This window comes from Biomphalaria glabrata, chromosome 14 (genome assembly GCF_947242115.1).
Source record: "Biomphalaria glabrata chromosome 14, xgBioGlab47.1, whole genome shotgun sequence".
NCBI classification, from domain to species: Eukaryota; Metazoa; Mollusca; class Gastropoda; family Planorbidae; genus Biomphalaria; species Biomphalaria glabrata.
Window position 1 is genome coordinate 20103372 of NC_074724.1, and position 16527 is coordinate 20119898.

Here is a 16527-nt window from a genome sequence, read left to right on the forward strand (position 1 = left end):
GAAAGACACAAAGATAAAGGCACATTCCTCTTTCCATATGCTAGGACAGATTTGTACAAATGCTCCTTCTTCCATAGTGCCTGAGCCAGCTAGGAAAACCAGTGACTTGGCAGAATTTAAGTCATTGGTTTACATGACTAGATGCATGACACAGATGATGTAATCATCTTCTTTTTTGAAGTAACATCTGTATTATATAAGATAAGATATTTGTTTTTATGGAAATCATTCAAGAAACAAGGACATCCATTGATGAACTTTTTTTTATAATACAAACTTCAGAATGTATTTCAATGTTTAGAGTTGAGGAGCCTGAACTGTAATAAACATAGTTATGATGTTTGACTGAATGTGTTGATTTATAAATAGTTTCTAAACTTTTTTTGTTTCTAGTTTACAGAAGGTGGACCAATCATTATGTATCAAGTGGAAAATGAAATTAACTCCTATTCAGGCAATATTGAGCATTTAAAGCTAATCACTTTTGTAATTTTTTAATTCTTTCACTTTTAAACACTTTCTTTTCTGATAGGCAATCACACAAATACTTAACTCTATTTTGTCAAGAATATGAGCATGTAAAATTAATGAAAAGATTCTTTAGCTAGTATATTCAACTGTTTCATTATAAATACATGATAATGTTATTCCTTTTTTCTTTCATTATAAGTTATTGAAGAGTCTAAAAGTAAAAGAGCTGTTAGTAACAAGTGACCACAGATTTCAAGATAGCTATGCTCATAACAAAAATATTGACTTCACCAAATGTAAGTAGTCTAGAGATAATACATTTGCCTTACATTTACAAAAAAGTAGAGTGAAAAAAAATCACTAAATGTAATATTAAAAATTAGTAGGAATGAGAAATATCAAAAGAATGATATATTTCTAAAATATCCAAACATTATTTTTGTGACACAGTAAAATTTCACTAAAATGCTAAAATATGTGTAGGATAGTTAAAAATGTCCAAAAATTGCTTTAACCCAATAGCGCCTATTACAGAAAGATGCGTTTTTACGGTTGAAGCCTAATGAAGTAGAATGGGTTTTGATGCTAGCTCATCATGTCTCAGTAAGAACAAGAGCATGGAGACTTTTTTAAAATGAAAACTATTAATTTTTGTGTGTGTAATTTTTTAAAGGAAAGTGCTGATACAACACCTACCTAGGGAATTTTAAAAAATTCTATCTCTGTTAAGCTATAGAGGATATTTTTCAAACTAGAAATAGGTGCTATTGGATTAATATTGAAACCTGCAAACGCAGCTAGGGTAGTATAACAAGTAACAGTACTCGATGATTAAATATACCCAACATTTCAACATGCTGGTTTAATATCTAAAATACTACCAAGATGGTAAAGTTATTTTGCAATTTCCGAAAATTTCTTTGATTGATAACTATCAATTACCTATGTAAAAATTTATTGAGGAAAATTAGAAGTAATGAGCCTGAACTTTGACAACAAATGTATCTTCATATTTCGTTTTGTGGATGTATGTGTTGTTGTTTTTCTGCCACTGTACATAGATGCTCTGTTGACTGACAACCTGAAAGATTTCAGAGACAGCAGCTACCAACTTATAAATAAACTTAACAGACATTTTCCTTATATGGTCATGGAGCTATGGACTGGCTGGTTTGATTATTGGGGTCAACTTAAACATTCCCACTCATCACCAGAAGGTAATTGTGTGACAAATAAAAACAACAACAGTGTAGTTCAGTTGTTTTTTGTTTTCAAATTCAAATGTAAACAAGAAAAGTTCTAAAATTGTGTCATTATTAGAATTATGATTAATTTTCTATAAAGTCTTTGTAATCTCTTCAAAATTATTTCCACTTTTTGATGGAATTATTCTGTTCGACCCATTTCTCATGGTGCCACTACCATGTTATGATTAAACTTCAATAACTTTTTTTGTTTGTAATCAGAAAATGTTATTTTTAGTATAGAATTAAAACAAATTAATGTTTATGGAATTAATTTTTATTTTAATTTTTGAATTATAATATTAAAAATGAAAACTCACAGACTGTAGACAAGTCACCTAGATCTATATTCTAGGTCTAGAGACTAGATCTAGGAAAAATTGTATGATCCAGATTGAATGAAAAATATTTTTTATGATATATATTCATATTTACACCAAATATTTCAAGTCAGAGATACCAGAGAGCAGTGATCTGCCTATAGGGCTCCAAAACCGGATTTTCTGTTAGGGTTCACCCCCTTAGCCTTGGACCTTTCAGGAACACATATAAGGCAGTGAGGCTATTAACCAATAGCTAAAGATTTGATTTGTGGGCAGCAGGGCATGTTCACACATCGATGGGTTATGACTACTTCACATCTTAAGGCCAACCTCCTCAGAGACCCTTTTCAGATTATCCTGAGGCTTCACAGCCTCAGATTCCGTCTGTCACCACGATGAGGTACTGCATAGGACTTGTTGTGGAAAGGCTATGCACTGACAATAGGCTTACTAATTGCTCCCCTTTTATAGATACTAGCCAGTAGTGGAAACAATTTAATCTACCACACTTGACACTTCACACAGCTTTGAAAAACACTTAAAATGGTGATCATAAGCTTAAATTATTAACCAATGTACACCATAAGAAACAGTTTGATAAGAACATGTAAGCTCACCGCTTACTCTGTAAAAACATGTTGACAAGGGAATTAATGGATGCTAGGCAAAAGGAAGCTATTTAAGATTTAGTTTTAAGAAAAACATTTACAGGGGAAAAAATCAAATTAGTTATATAGCATGAAAAATTGAAGTTAATCCAATAGAAAAGACCAGTTTAAATAAAAATGGGAGTGTCATTCTGGAGAGAATGAGTTAAACTGTAATTAATGACTTAAATAGTTTCATTGAAATTGTTTTGTTAAAATGTATAACAAAAATAATGTTAATTAAAAAAAACATGAAATATATAATTTATGATTGAACTATCTATTTCTTCATGGCTAGTGTTAGAGAAAACCCTAAATGTGATACTTTCAATGGGAGGCTCTTTCAACTTGTATATGTTCATTGGGGGAACTAACTTTGGATTTACAAGTGGAGCCAACAATTTCTCTGGAGTCTTTAATCCTATGGTAACTAGTTATGGTCAGTATACATGTGTGTTTCATTCACCTATATTTTTGTCATCTATTATATAAAGTAGAAAGTAAGGTATGTATGTATGTTACCATTAGAAATCAAAACCCTTTTACCAATCTTGATAAAACTTGGCAGAAATGTTCCTTGGGTATTAACTTAGACCATAGTGTATGTATTGTAGCCCTAAAACAAACTTAAGACCCTCAAAAAAAAAGTTTTCTGACTCTATGAAAGCATAATAACTTTACCATATTTACATGAAAAGATTGAAAGGATCTAGATCTAATTTTAGAAACTACACTTTGCGCAGATAGTTTTTTACTTTGACACATGAAAATACAACATATAGTCTGTTGATTTCATTATTTAATAAAATTAAGCTTCAAATGTGTGTTTCAAATGCATTTTTACACAAATTCCTTCCTTATATCTGCGAATTTAGAATTCCTGACGAACATTCTTTCATTAGACATTACGCGAAATGTTACACATCTCTCTATTCATAAAGATGATACAACTTCTCTTCACAAAGATAGTTTTATAATTAAACACATGAACATACTAATTATAGTCCATTCATTTCATATTTTAATCAAATTAACATTCAAATTTGTATTTCTAAAGCCTTTTTCATACATTCGTTTGCTAAAGCTGCGAAGCCGTGTTGAGATATATTTATTCATGAATCCCATACTAAAAAGGGTCACGCATGCGTAGAGATAAGGCTTCTCGCATCTCAGAATGAACTCTCCAAGCCAATATTTAACTCCAGATTAGTCTATATCTAGATCTATGTCTAACTTAAGATCTACTTTATACTATATATTATATGTCTATGACTTTAACACATGAACATACAAAATTAAGTCTATTCATTCCATATTTTAATCAAATATATGTAGGCCTACAAGCAAATGTTTTTATTGGAAAAAATGGTGTTATGTCGATTAGCTATTTTGATAGCTTCACTCATACTATTTTTACATTCACGCATTCACTTTACTTATAACATTATTATTTCGTTTAAAACACTCTCAGTGACTGTAGTGAATTTGCTTATTTGATATATTGACAGTGATATGCAAATTAAGACCCGCGGGCCGCAGGTAATATATGTCTAGTTATTTATATAGAAATATGTTCTTCTATGTTTCATGTAACATGGCTTCTTTGTTGCTTGGAAAAGTAACTAAAAAGATTAAATGTAACCAATTTCATGCCAAATCTTTTTTATGTGTATTTCAGATTATGATGCCATATTGACAGAGTCAGGAGATGTTACAGCCAAATACCATGTGGTCAGAAACAGTCTGTTGACCTTTTATAAAAGTATAGGTATTATATTTTTCTCATATCACTAAGCTGTTCATAATATCTATCTTATTTTATTGTATGTCACAAAAGTAATTTCCAGCATTATATAAATAGCTGGATATTTTCCTAGTTCCTTGAGTTATCCTTATTACATATAAAAGCTTGGATTCTATTTACTATTGAAAACTAATATCCACTTTACTTTTGAACACTAATATCCAAAGAATAATTAATCTTCCTTATTGTGATTTGTTAGAATGTGTGAGTTATCTATTCCCACTTTAGAGCAATGCTGGTTCATACTGGAACAGAGGCAATGAAACAATAATTTTAACTGATATCAGTTGAAAAAAAAAAGTAAATTTATTTTGAGATAGTTTAGATCATTCTATATATTAGTTATCTGAAAATTCTTAGCTATTCAAGTAAATATGTATTGATTTTAGTAAACTTGCTGAGTGGTGATATTACTTTTAATAGTAATAATCATGTAAAACTTCCTCTGTTATGTATTCATCTTTCAGGTATTAAAGGTTTGCCAGTGATACCCAAAGACACTAGAAAAGCACATTATGGTATACAGCTAATCTCATAATATCATACATCATATTTTATTGGTAGAAAAGCTAATGTTTCACTTGCTTGAGATCTCAGTTTAAATTCAAGAGAACAGATTTAAAAAAAAAAATTTCTTATTAAGTGCTTTTAAGAATTCACCCATCACCATCAAGCAATTAGAGCCTGACATTTGTTAAGAAAAGTAAAGTAGTTACATTATTGGTAGCATAAAAATGTATGATAATGTGACAGTCACATTTTTTATAATTAAATAATTTTGCAAAAGAATATATTCAGTAGAGAAACATCACTGGTAGTTTTTTACTTTTCCAGGAGAAGTTGAACTAACAGATATGATGGAATGGGATGTATTCATTTCTCTGATACCTGTAAGTTTGTGTTTTGTTATCAACTTTCAGTTGCTTTAGAAAATAGAAAATAGAAAGGTGCAGAGCTGGTACTAGTTTTGACTAGTTACACTGTATGTTCCATAAAAAAAAAGGGCTATTAAAAATCAGATTTCATACAATTTTGTTATATTCTAAAAGTAGCATGGTCTTTTGAATACATACCTTTTGTTTTTTAAATTGAATATGCAAAACTAATTTTTTAATCTCCTTTTGGGTAAAACAAGACGTAATAAAGGGAAAATGTGTGTGTCTTACTTGTCAGAATATGCATCCTTCTGTTGCTAAAACAAATCTAATAAAATTATTGATCAAAGGTATCTTATGTGCATAAAAGAAAGTAGGCACATTTTTTATGCAGACTTTTTAAAAACATTTAATAAAGCTATCTGGCACATTTTTATACATATTAAAAAAAAACATTTTAAGCTGCTTGTGTTATTGATAGTTATATATGTTCCCATCTTCTGGTCACTGAACAGGAGCTTCAACTTGCCGTTCATGAATTTGCTGAGGCTGCTGCCTCGTTTGGTATGTCCATCAACCTAAAATAAATGTAGGTCATGCTTCAGAAGTCACCTATCAGAGCTAACTTAGATCCACAAAAATATGTGAATGACAGACCTGCCTACCGTTACGCAAATTGCGTATTTGTTACGCAAAATCTCCCGAAAATGACCGTCAGTACACAAATACGCATTTAACCCGTCGCGTTACGCATTTCGTATCCTTTTTTTTCCCCCTCTCTTGACTAGCTTACGAGCGGTCACGGAAGTCACACTAAGCCGTCTTGTTGGGGGGGGGGGCAGAAAAGGTGGGGGAACACATTGTGTCCAGATCTATACCTTGATTGGTTCTTAAAAGCAATTAGATTTAGTCTAGAAATGAAGCATGCGGGAGTGAGGGAGTGGCGGGTTGGTACCGTCAGTTAGCTGATACACCAACGTGACTTTTTTTTTTTGTAAGTTCATGAGTAGAAATTAATTAGATCTATGTTGAATCCCTGATTCCCGTATTCATTTGTATAGAAAAAAATATCGAAGTGCTATCGATTCAAAACACATTGAGTGACATTGTAGATATCTAGTCTAGATCTGGATTCTAGATCTAGAATCAAGATAACTTCTTATACAGGAATAGATCTAGCTAGAGTCTAGCTAGTCATTACGTTAGTCATGATTCGAATCTCTACATTACTCTACAATCTAGATCCAATTTAGTTGTAGTATAGGCCTATTTCGATTGACTAGATCTAGATCGATAACATCTACTACCATCTAGTCTAGAGCTAAAATAGATTCTTAGTCTTAGTGTCTTAGTATAGAATAGATCAAGGATGAAGCTGGCCTACGAAAGTTTGGAGTAGAGAGTAGACCTACGTTTGTAGCGGATCCACGGCATCGGTAACAATCTTGAGCCCAAATCTAGAGTAGATTATATTCATAATATAGACATAGAGTCATAGATCCAGATCTAGTCTAGATATCATCTCTATTGTCGTATTGATCTAGATTTAGATTGTAGATCTAATCATGACATCAAGATCTAATATTATATATATATATATATATTATATATATATATTATATATATATATATATTATATATATATATATATTATATATATATATTATATATATATATATATATATTATATGACAAAATAGTGGATCGCGTAAGTGTTACGCATTCTGGTGCCAAAATACGCATTTTGACCATCAGCGTTACGCATTTTTACTTTTTTTGGTAGGCAGGTCTGGAATGACCATCTCCTTAAGTTGTTGACCACATTACCTACCTGAGCAGCACTGTGTCCAACGATTCATCACTGTCTAGAGAAATAGACAACCTTCTTGCAAATGCCAAAAGCACTTTTGGTAGACTCAAACTGAAAGTATGGCGGAAAAGGTCTCTTCACCTAGCAACAAATATCAGTTTTGTAAAGCAGTGGTTCTTATCATGGCTCTTAAACCTGGGTGCTTTATTGAAGGCATTTAAGGCTTCTTGAATGCTTCCAACAAAGGTGCCTTTTCCCATAATGGGCATATGCTGGCAACACTTACAAAAAAACTATGTTCTGCTGGAGGTAGGCCTGGACAGTATAGAAACACTAATTACCATTTGATAGTTGTGCTGGGCCGGACACCTAATAATAATAATACTTTTATTTATAATAATAATAATAATTTTATTTATAAAGCACTGTTAACAAACAAAATGTAGGCTCAAGGTGCTGTAATAACATTACAAATACAAACACGACAAACTAATCTAAAAAAGTTTTAAATAGGTCTTAATGTTCTTCTTAAAGTGGTGTTTCATGCTGTCTGTCTGAGATCAATGGGGAGTGAGTTCCAAACCTTTGGTCTGTGCACTGAAAAGCCCGAAGACCGTTGCTTTTGAGGGAGAAATGTGGCAACACTAAAAGCGTTGAGTCCATTGAGCGCAGGGCTCTCTGGGGGACATATGGAGTAATCAGTTCGCTAAGGTATAGGGGCATCTCATTGTTATATATACACTGATGGCAAAATGTGGCGACCTTGTAATCGATTCTCACTTTCACGGGAAGCCAATAAAACGTGCACAAGAGCGTAGTATATGTTGCAGCTTGGCTATTTTGTCATCGGGTATACCTGCTAGCACGGCATTGCAGTAGTGAAGGCGGGAGAGAATGAATTTCACAGCTAGCATTTTTGTTGACTCCATTGTTAAATATGGTCGGATCTGGCCTAATCTGCACAGTTGCAGATAAAGACCCTTGTAGAGCTGACTTATGTGAAGGTCAAAAGATACTGCTTAGTCGAAGAAAACTCCAAGATTCTGCACTACATGGACATAAGGAACCTGGCATTTCGTGATAAAAAGAGAATCTGTGCTTTCAACTTTTGAGATGTTGTTCCGAGTGCCAATCTTAATTATTTCTGTCTTATCTTTGTTCATCTTGAGCTTATTTTCAATGATCCAATCGCTCACCCTTGCAATGGTACCACTGATTTTCTCTGCCAGATGTGGGTATTGAGGAATTGTATAACTGTGAGTCATCAGCAAAGAAATGGTATAAGATGCCAGTTGGCCGTATGACATCGCTAATTGGATATGTATACATAGTGAACAGTATTGGACCTAGAACTGATCCTTGGGGTACTCTGTACTTCAAGAGTAAGCTTGTTGATTCTGTCCCATTAACAACGACACTTTGGGTGCGTTCAGTCAGGTAGAATCCAAGAAGCCACTTTAGGACGATTCCTGCTAAACCAATAGTGGCAGAGAATCTGGCCATCATAATTTCATGGTCTAGCGTATCAAAGGCTGTGGACAAGTCCAGCATGGAAAGAACTGATATGTTACTTATTTCGGAATTGTGAAGTAAGTCATTTAGTACCCTGACCACTGCTGTCTCTGTGCTACGGCACTTCCTATATGTCGATTGAAATTCTTCCAAGAGACAGTACTGTTCAAGATTAGAAAGAATTTGCGCTAACACTATGCTCTCCAGAAGCTTTGACAGCAAGGGAAGATTTGATACCGGGCGATAGTTTTTTAGACATTCGGGTCAAGACAGGATTTCTTTAATAAGGGCCTGACAAGCGCATGCTTAAATTGCTGTGGTACAATGCCTGAAGTCAGTGAAGAGTTCACAATGCTAGTAATTGTGGGTACAAGCTCATCTAAATATTCAAGGAGCAAGGAAGTTGGAATGGGATTAAGGTCACATGACTTATTTGGCATCTTTAAAATAGTACTTTTGGCGTAATCTTCAGATACACGCTGAAACTCGCAAAAAGGAGAATTTTGAAAGATTGGAAAGTGGTCAAGCTGTGATGAGAGGGATGGCATGTCATTGTGACAAGTCAAAAGCTTGCTGTCAGAGTCACTCAATTTTATCACAGCATTAATTATTATTTATTATTATTTATTTATTTTATTTTAATTATTTCCTCGTTCTATCCCCAAGTTCATCACCCGCCCCACCTTTTCCTTTTCAGGCTAGACTTAGTCCACCACCTTGGCGATAGCTAGGCCACGACTTTCTAGTTTATCTCCCCTTGACCTGGGGAAAGATCAAACAAACAGTCACTTACTTTGGTCCTAGGCGCCAGATGTCCGACTTTCACGTTGAAGCCACCTTGGATGAAACACGCTTCAGTATTTCTTCCCCCCCTCTCTCCCAGGTCTCTTTTAGATCAAAGAGATCACTCGGATCAACACGCCCCTCGACACTCCAAGGTGCGACTCCCATCTCAAGTCAGATTTACCCACGTGAGAGATAATCTTTGGCCTATCGCATTTCCTGTTTCCACCCATCTCTCCCGGACTAAGGTAGACTAAGTCAAACCAGACCCGCTCATTTCTCTCTCGCTGGCAATCGAGCCTGGACTATTTCATTTATTCTTACTCTTAGAGGAATACCTGGTGGTAAGCCGAACTTAATCACAGTTCCACTTAATTACTTTGTGCATATTTCTCACTGGATATTATCATGTGTATTTTGTTATTTCATTTATATTTAATTAGTGCATTGTGTATTTCTCACTGCGCTTAGAAAAGAGATATGAATTATCTCCCCTTTATTAATTCTACCTTGACGAGAGTTGCGTCCCTTGAATGGACTCTCTCCCCATTCAAGCTCGCTTCTTTGTTTGTGGCCGACGGCCATGTGTAAACAATAGCGTCATGATCGCTGACCAGCGTCCCCCCCTTTTTTCTCTTCCCTTTTTGTGTTATTTATTTGAGATTATTATTTCCCCTTTTATTTACATTTCTATATTGCTTCTATCAGCCATCTATTTTCCCAATCCCATTTGTCATCATCTCCCCATTGTGCTCAAAAGCAATTTTCTAATCTGACGAATGCACCTCAGTCGAGTTCATCAATAAGATGCATGAGAGACATGTCCTAACTTGTCTTAGTTTATCTGCAGCCTCCCTCAGGTGTCTGCCTATTGCCTATTTGGCATTGACAGCCTACTTGTTATTGAGTATCATCTCTTGCCTACTGGGATCTACTCAACTATTTGTTTGGATCACCTGCCTATTCATTCGGCATTGTTTGACAGCCACTCGTCAACCTATTCAATTGCCTATTCGGCTCTACTATTTACCTGCCTATTTGGCTACCTGCCTATTTGGCTCTACTACTTGGCGCTATCGGCTCTACTCGCCTGCCTATTCGACAGCCCACCTGTCAACTTATTAGGTACGACATCCCTATAGACTCCGTGTCTGTGCGAGACGTCATAGCTTTGCCAAACCCTCCGCAACTCACTGGACTTATCCTGCTAATTGCGCTGCCCACGGCAGATCAGCTCTGCCTGCAGTACACTTGTGCCCACGGTAGCCGGCCACCCGCCCTACTGTGCCCACTACAGATATCAGAACTTTGGATTGAGACTCCACTAGAACTGAATCACCGGCGTCCCTCTACCCACTAGAGCGCCACCTCCAGCTGCAAAATCTCAAGCCAGGACAGACACAGCCAGCTGCGACCCAAGCAGGACAATCAGCTAAGTTCAGAAGACAAAGTGACATACTCTCTTATTAAGTGCAAGAGTGATGATTAAATATAGTATTGATTAGAGATAGATGCAAACCCTTCCCCCTATTATTCTTCTATGTAAATATTTATGTAAATAAATAAATATTCTTCAATTTTAACTTTTGTATCTCTCTTTCTCGTTGCGTGCCTGCTCTCGATTTATATGCTGACGGGTTGGTGTGTGATAGCTTCAAAAATAATCATCCCCTAGACATTAAACAAGCCAAACACACGTCACACCCGAAAACATGTCACAGTCATTTCTGATCTGCTCAATCTTGCCTATGAAGAATCTTATTGAATGAATCAGGGAGTTCAAATACTGGGATAGATGACTGCAAAAGTTCGTTATTTGCTCCCCCTATCATTTTAGCGGTGATCCTGAATAGCTCCTTTGAAGAATCAGAAGTTTCAGTTTTTTGTCGAACATGACTAGTTTTTGCGTCTCTAATCATACGGTTAACCTTGTTTTTTTTTCTAGGATGTTTATTTGTCGATGTATCGTCAGACCTGGCAAACTCAACGGGACATAGATGTTTATTTACAGGACATTACAAATACATCTAGAACAACATGTTTTGAGCACAGCATCTTTACATCAGCTCTCACTTGGGCAGAAATCGTTCTCTCCTTCTGATGTCAACATCCGACTTAATCTTTCACTAAGAGTGCGAACCTTCTTTCTGCACTAGCCTGGATTGCGGTGCGCATGGCAGAGTTATAACATTGCCCCCTTCTTAGAGCTTTTCGTCCCGAAAAGAAACAGTGAAGTGGAGGTTAGACAGTTCTGGTGGAGGTCGATCAGTGGGAGACACAGGCGGCAGGGAGCGTGTTCTCCATGAAGTCATCCGCACTGTTTTCCTCTGGTGCCGCTTTCTCTTCCGCCAGTTGACCAGGCTGTTGTTGAGACGATGACGTGGCCGTTTGACACACAATGAGACAGTGTCTAGCACTGTTTTCTTCAGCACAGCCGTTGATCGGAAACGCTGTCTCAGCAGACCCTCCCGAATGATTTCTCCGGTTTAATTTCAAATAAGTAGGTATCTGGATCTTCATCTATCAAGGCTTGCCGGAGACGAGCTGTAAGCACCTCCTTGGTACCACAGATTATCTCATATCGGTAACGAAGTTCCTTCCTAAGCTCTTTAACTGAGAGTGGGTCTAATTGTTTCAAAGCTGCCATTGTAAATCCTACCTCCTCTCGCTGAGTCGCCTATAATCCCACTTCTGACACCAATGTAATAACTGAAGGGAGGCAAACTCAACGGGACATAGATGTTTATTTACAGGACATCACAATACATGTAGAACAACGTGTCTTGAGCACAGCATCTTTACATCAGCTATCACTTGGGCGAATCGTTCTCTCCTTCTGATGTCAACATCCGACTTAGTCTTGTCACTAATAGTGCGAACCTTCTTTCTTCACTAGCTTGGATTTGCGGTGCGCATGGCAGTCGTATAACAATATATATCTAACAAACTAGTTCATATCTTTACAGATTGCTGCAACAGATGATAAAGTGAATTACATGGAGACATATAAAGATCATAATGACCATTCCAACACATTGGGATACATTGTTTATTCCTATTTGATTGGTCAAGATACACATTGGAATAAAATGCCAGGCATTCAGCTAACTGGAGAATACAAAGATAGACTTACTGTTAGTATGTTGTTAGATCTACTGTTTGTGTCTTAGATATATACATATAAAGAAAGAGAATGCATCTCTTAGATATTATACTTTCATGTATATATATATATATATATATATATATATATATATATATATATATATATATATATATATATATATATATATATAAGCTTCCATTATAAAAATGAAACATAGTTTTTCCCTAAAAATTTTTTACCTTTATTTATCTCTTAGTCCAGGGGTGGGCAAATTATGGACCGCGGGCTGCATGTGGCCCGCAGGTTTTCCCACAGATTGTACATATAAAAATGAAAATATATTAAAAGTAACTAGTTTTAAAGTATAAAGTATTGAAATTTCCTTTCCTTTCACTTATGATGAAGATGCGAAAGAAACATTGTCTCTACATGTCATTCTAAAAAGCTTAAAGTAAACTTAGATTGCTCCTATTGGCAATATTTCGAAACATTCAGTTAAATATTCAAATTCAGACCACTATTTATTCAATGCTTTGAAGAACTGTGTTGAAAGTCTTGGGTTAGCTTGGAGTGAAATGACAATGGTTAACAGCTGATAAAGAAGAGCAAGCTGCATTGAATATCAAACATGTTGTTAACTTATTTATCTCAATGATCAAACTTATCAATGCTATGGGTCTTCAAACACAGGCAGTTCCCAGAAGTATTTAAAGATTTGGAAACAAAACATTCCAATGTTTGGTACCACAGCAGTATCCTCAGGCTTAGCATGGGCAAGGTATTGAGAAAAATATGCAAGCTCACGGAAGAAATTGTTATGTCCCTTCAAGGAGATTAACTATGAGGTTGTTACTAATATTTCTAATGAAGAGTTAAAGACAGACTTCATGTTTTACATTCACAATTACAGTCTTGAAATGTATGTGAATGTTAAATCTTTTCAAAGTTTTCCCATTTCTCCAGGCAAGCAAGTGAAAACAGGTTTGTCATTTTGTTTCCCTAAAAGTGAAATGAAAAGTACAAGACTTATTTCAATTTTTTTATTGTGGAACTTGAAATCAAATTTTAAGACGTCAAGAACTGGGAATCAGTTCATCTTTTGGTGCAGAAGCTGATTTAGCTATAAAGGAATTATCTGCAAGCAAATTATGATCTGAAAGAGAAGTTCCATTCAGTTATTCCAAGGGAGCTTTATGGCTGCCAAAGCTGTCTTTCCACACTTTAAAAAACTTTGATGCTAAACTTTCACATTATATTGGTCCACATACATGTGTGAACAAGAGTCTTTTTGTTTGAAAATAAACAAGAATTAGAACAGGTCAGTGCTGACTGTCTGTAATTTGAAAGCAGTCACAAGGATAACAGCTAGTAAGATTGCTAGGTCTACAGTTCCCGAACATTATACACGAGTGTAAACAGTTAAACACTTTAAATTAAGTATCCTACAACTGTACTTTTGTGGTGAAATGTGAGATGTAAGGAGACGATAACAATTTTTTTAAACACTATTTAAACACAATTAGTTTCAGAAATTGCTAACTCTTGTTGTTATTCCTCAACTGGGAGTACAAAAAAAATGAAATCTAAATGTATAATAACAGCATAAATGTGAATTGAAAGACAGTATGCACAGTTTGCTAGCGCATTTTTGTAAGTTGTAAATATATATATATACATATATATATATATGCGGCCCCCCATTCCCAAAATTTTTGTAATGCGGCCCTCGATAGGAAAAGGTTGCCCACCCCTACCTAAGTCTGTTGGACCGTTGGGGTACCATGCATGATTTCTCGACCGTCTTTCCCCATTCCTCTCTGTCTTTTGCCTTAATTAGAACCTCTTTCAATGGCAGTCCCATTAATTCTTTTATGTTGTCCTCCCAGAAAGCGATGTGAGGACCTAAAATTATTACATAACCTCAAATCCATCCACATAGTATTCGGAGAGTATGTTGGACAATTTTTTTCTTATTTATACAGGCATTTCAAAGCATCAGTATTAGCTAGTATATATATATCTATATATATATATGTAAAATTAAAGTTCCCATTTCAGACCTAGCGATCTAATAGGGCAGATGATGTAAAGATCATCTGTATCAGTGGCCCATGGTTAACAAGGGTGTCATCAACAACCAACCACCTTTATTTTCCCCCAACTAATGTCAGGTACCCATTAGAGTTTGGTGAACTTAGGGGCGCCTTAACAATATTGAAATTAAAAATCCCAGTCTTCCCCTGAGACTCCTCTGTTCAGAAGTCAAGGGCTTTACCACTCAGCTACCAGCCCCTATGTGCTTAATAGATGCTTTTTTTTTGTTGTTTTTTTTTTACAGATTTTCTGTTAAAAATAGTTAATTTGTCTTTTAAAAAACCTGTTTAATAAAAATTGTTTAACCTTTTTGTTACAATTATTTCAATGATTGCCTTAAATCTATTTATATCCTTTTTTATGAACTTTCAGGCTATCTTAAACAGTGAAATATTTTACATTCAAGATGATTTAAAAGCAAGTAAAGAGGATTTTTTTATCACTTACAAGTGGGATGAGAAATTTAAAGTAATTTTTTGTTTATTTTTCATAAGTCTGTGTTACTTCTAGCCAAACTTTTGGATTCTTTAGCAGAATACTTTGAATGAAATCAAAGCTGTTCTGATTTACTGAAAATCTTTAACTGTTAACTTACCACACTATGTCAACTTGAGTTTTTGATTGGAAGGCTTGGAAGAATGATAATGAAGTCAGAATATCGATATTGAATTATTTTTTTTCTGTTCTATTTTCTCAATGTTGGTTAAAAGAAAATCTAAAATTATATATATTTAGGGAAAAAAAGGTTTTGGAATTTCACTGAAGGTATGACAGTAATTTTTTTTTTTAGAAAAACAAAACCCATCTAAATAAAAAAAATTCATCATTGTTTCTTATCAAAATTTGCATTCAGACATTCTTAAAGCTTTTTTTTAAAATTTCAAAATGTCTGTAGATAAGATTTCAAATATTTATTTCGTAATTGATACATACCTGGTAACTAAAAAAACACTTTTCATATAATTTAGTTAGTAGCTAGACATAGCTACAGGCTATCTTTATATAGTTTTTTTTTAAGTTACATTTCTAAAATGAGTATTATGATAAATCCTTCTGCATTCAACTGGGGATCTAAGCTAGCGATAGTTAAACCTTGGCCATCATACTGACACAGCATAAGGAAAAATAGTGTTTTCAAAGCTAGTTTATACTCTCCCTTATCTACCCACTCCCTTTATTTGTTCATTTGATCATTCAGTGGTAATGAATAAAATGAATATTTTCTTATTTAAAGAGGACAATATAAACTGAAACCATCAGCAGCCATCTTATTTTTTACTAAACCAAGTTGCTAGCAGTATATTTTTATTCATAAATTGAGTTTCTCACTATCTGATTCATTTGTACTGCTTTGTCAGAAAGACCATTATGAATTTATGTATGATTATTTGGATGATTACTATGATGTGTTCAACATGCAACATTGGCTTTTACCTTTTCTACACAGAGTCAAGGTTTTATCATTTTTTGTTGTTGAAATGTGTGTTGTTACTTTCTTTTTACAATTCTTAAAATTTTTTTAGTTCTTTTTTTAGAAAATAAAAATTTGATTTTTTGTGTGTTTGCTACAAAATTAGATTTCACATTTAAATGTTAATATTGTTTTCTTCGTATTTTTTATTCTAATTTTTTAAAAAAATTTAAAATATACAAAAAAAAAACTTTAAAAGAAAAGCTTATATTGAGTGAAATTGCATCAGTTATTTTGAATGAATAACAAATAATTTTTAATAGATCTAGACTAACAATAATATAACAATAATAAATTTGTGACATTGTAAATTTTTTTTTTTATTGTTTTTGTTTAGCACATATTAGAAGCTTATATCATAAGTTCAGTACGCAATGGTCCTATCAC

At 34.4% G+C, this 16527-nt stretch overlaps 1 protein-coding gene across 4 annotated transcripts in view; it reads left to right on the top strand.

Annotated features, from left to right (window-relative positions):
• LOC106064589 (beta-galactosidase-1-like protein 3) overlaps positions 1 to 16527 on the top strand; it is a 49352-nt gene that overhangs the window by 9668 nt on the left and 23157 nt on the right. The window contains exons 6-15 of one of the 4 annotated variants that reach the window (XM_056010454.1): positions 394 to 486; positions 671 to 767; positions 1533 to 1688; positions 2984 to 3124; positions 4364 to 4453; positions 4957 to 5007; positions 5324 to 5379; positions 12436 to 12603; positions 15042 to 15137; positions 16028 to 16123. In XM_056010454.1, coding sequence (XP_055866429.1) covers positions 394 to 486; positions 671 to 767; positions 1533 to 1688; positions 2984 to 3124; positions 4364 to 4453; positions 4957 to 5007; positions 5324 to 5379; positions 12436 to 12603; positions 15042 to 15137; positions 16028 to 16123 — 1044 coding nt within the window. The remainder of the gene's footprint in view (positions 1 to 393; positions 487 to 670; positions 768 to 1532; positions 1689 to 2983; positions 3125 to 4363; positions 4454 to 4956; positions 5008 to 5323; positions 5380 to 12435; positions 12604 to 15041; positions 15138 to 16027; positions 16124 to 16527) is intronic. The other 3 variants (XM_056010456.1, XM_056010455.1, XM_056010457.1) reach the window with 3 other exon arrangements.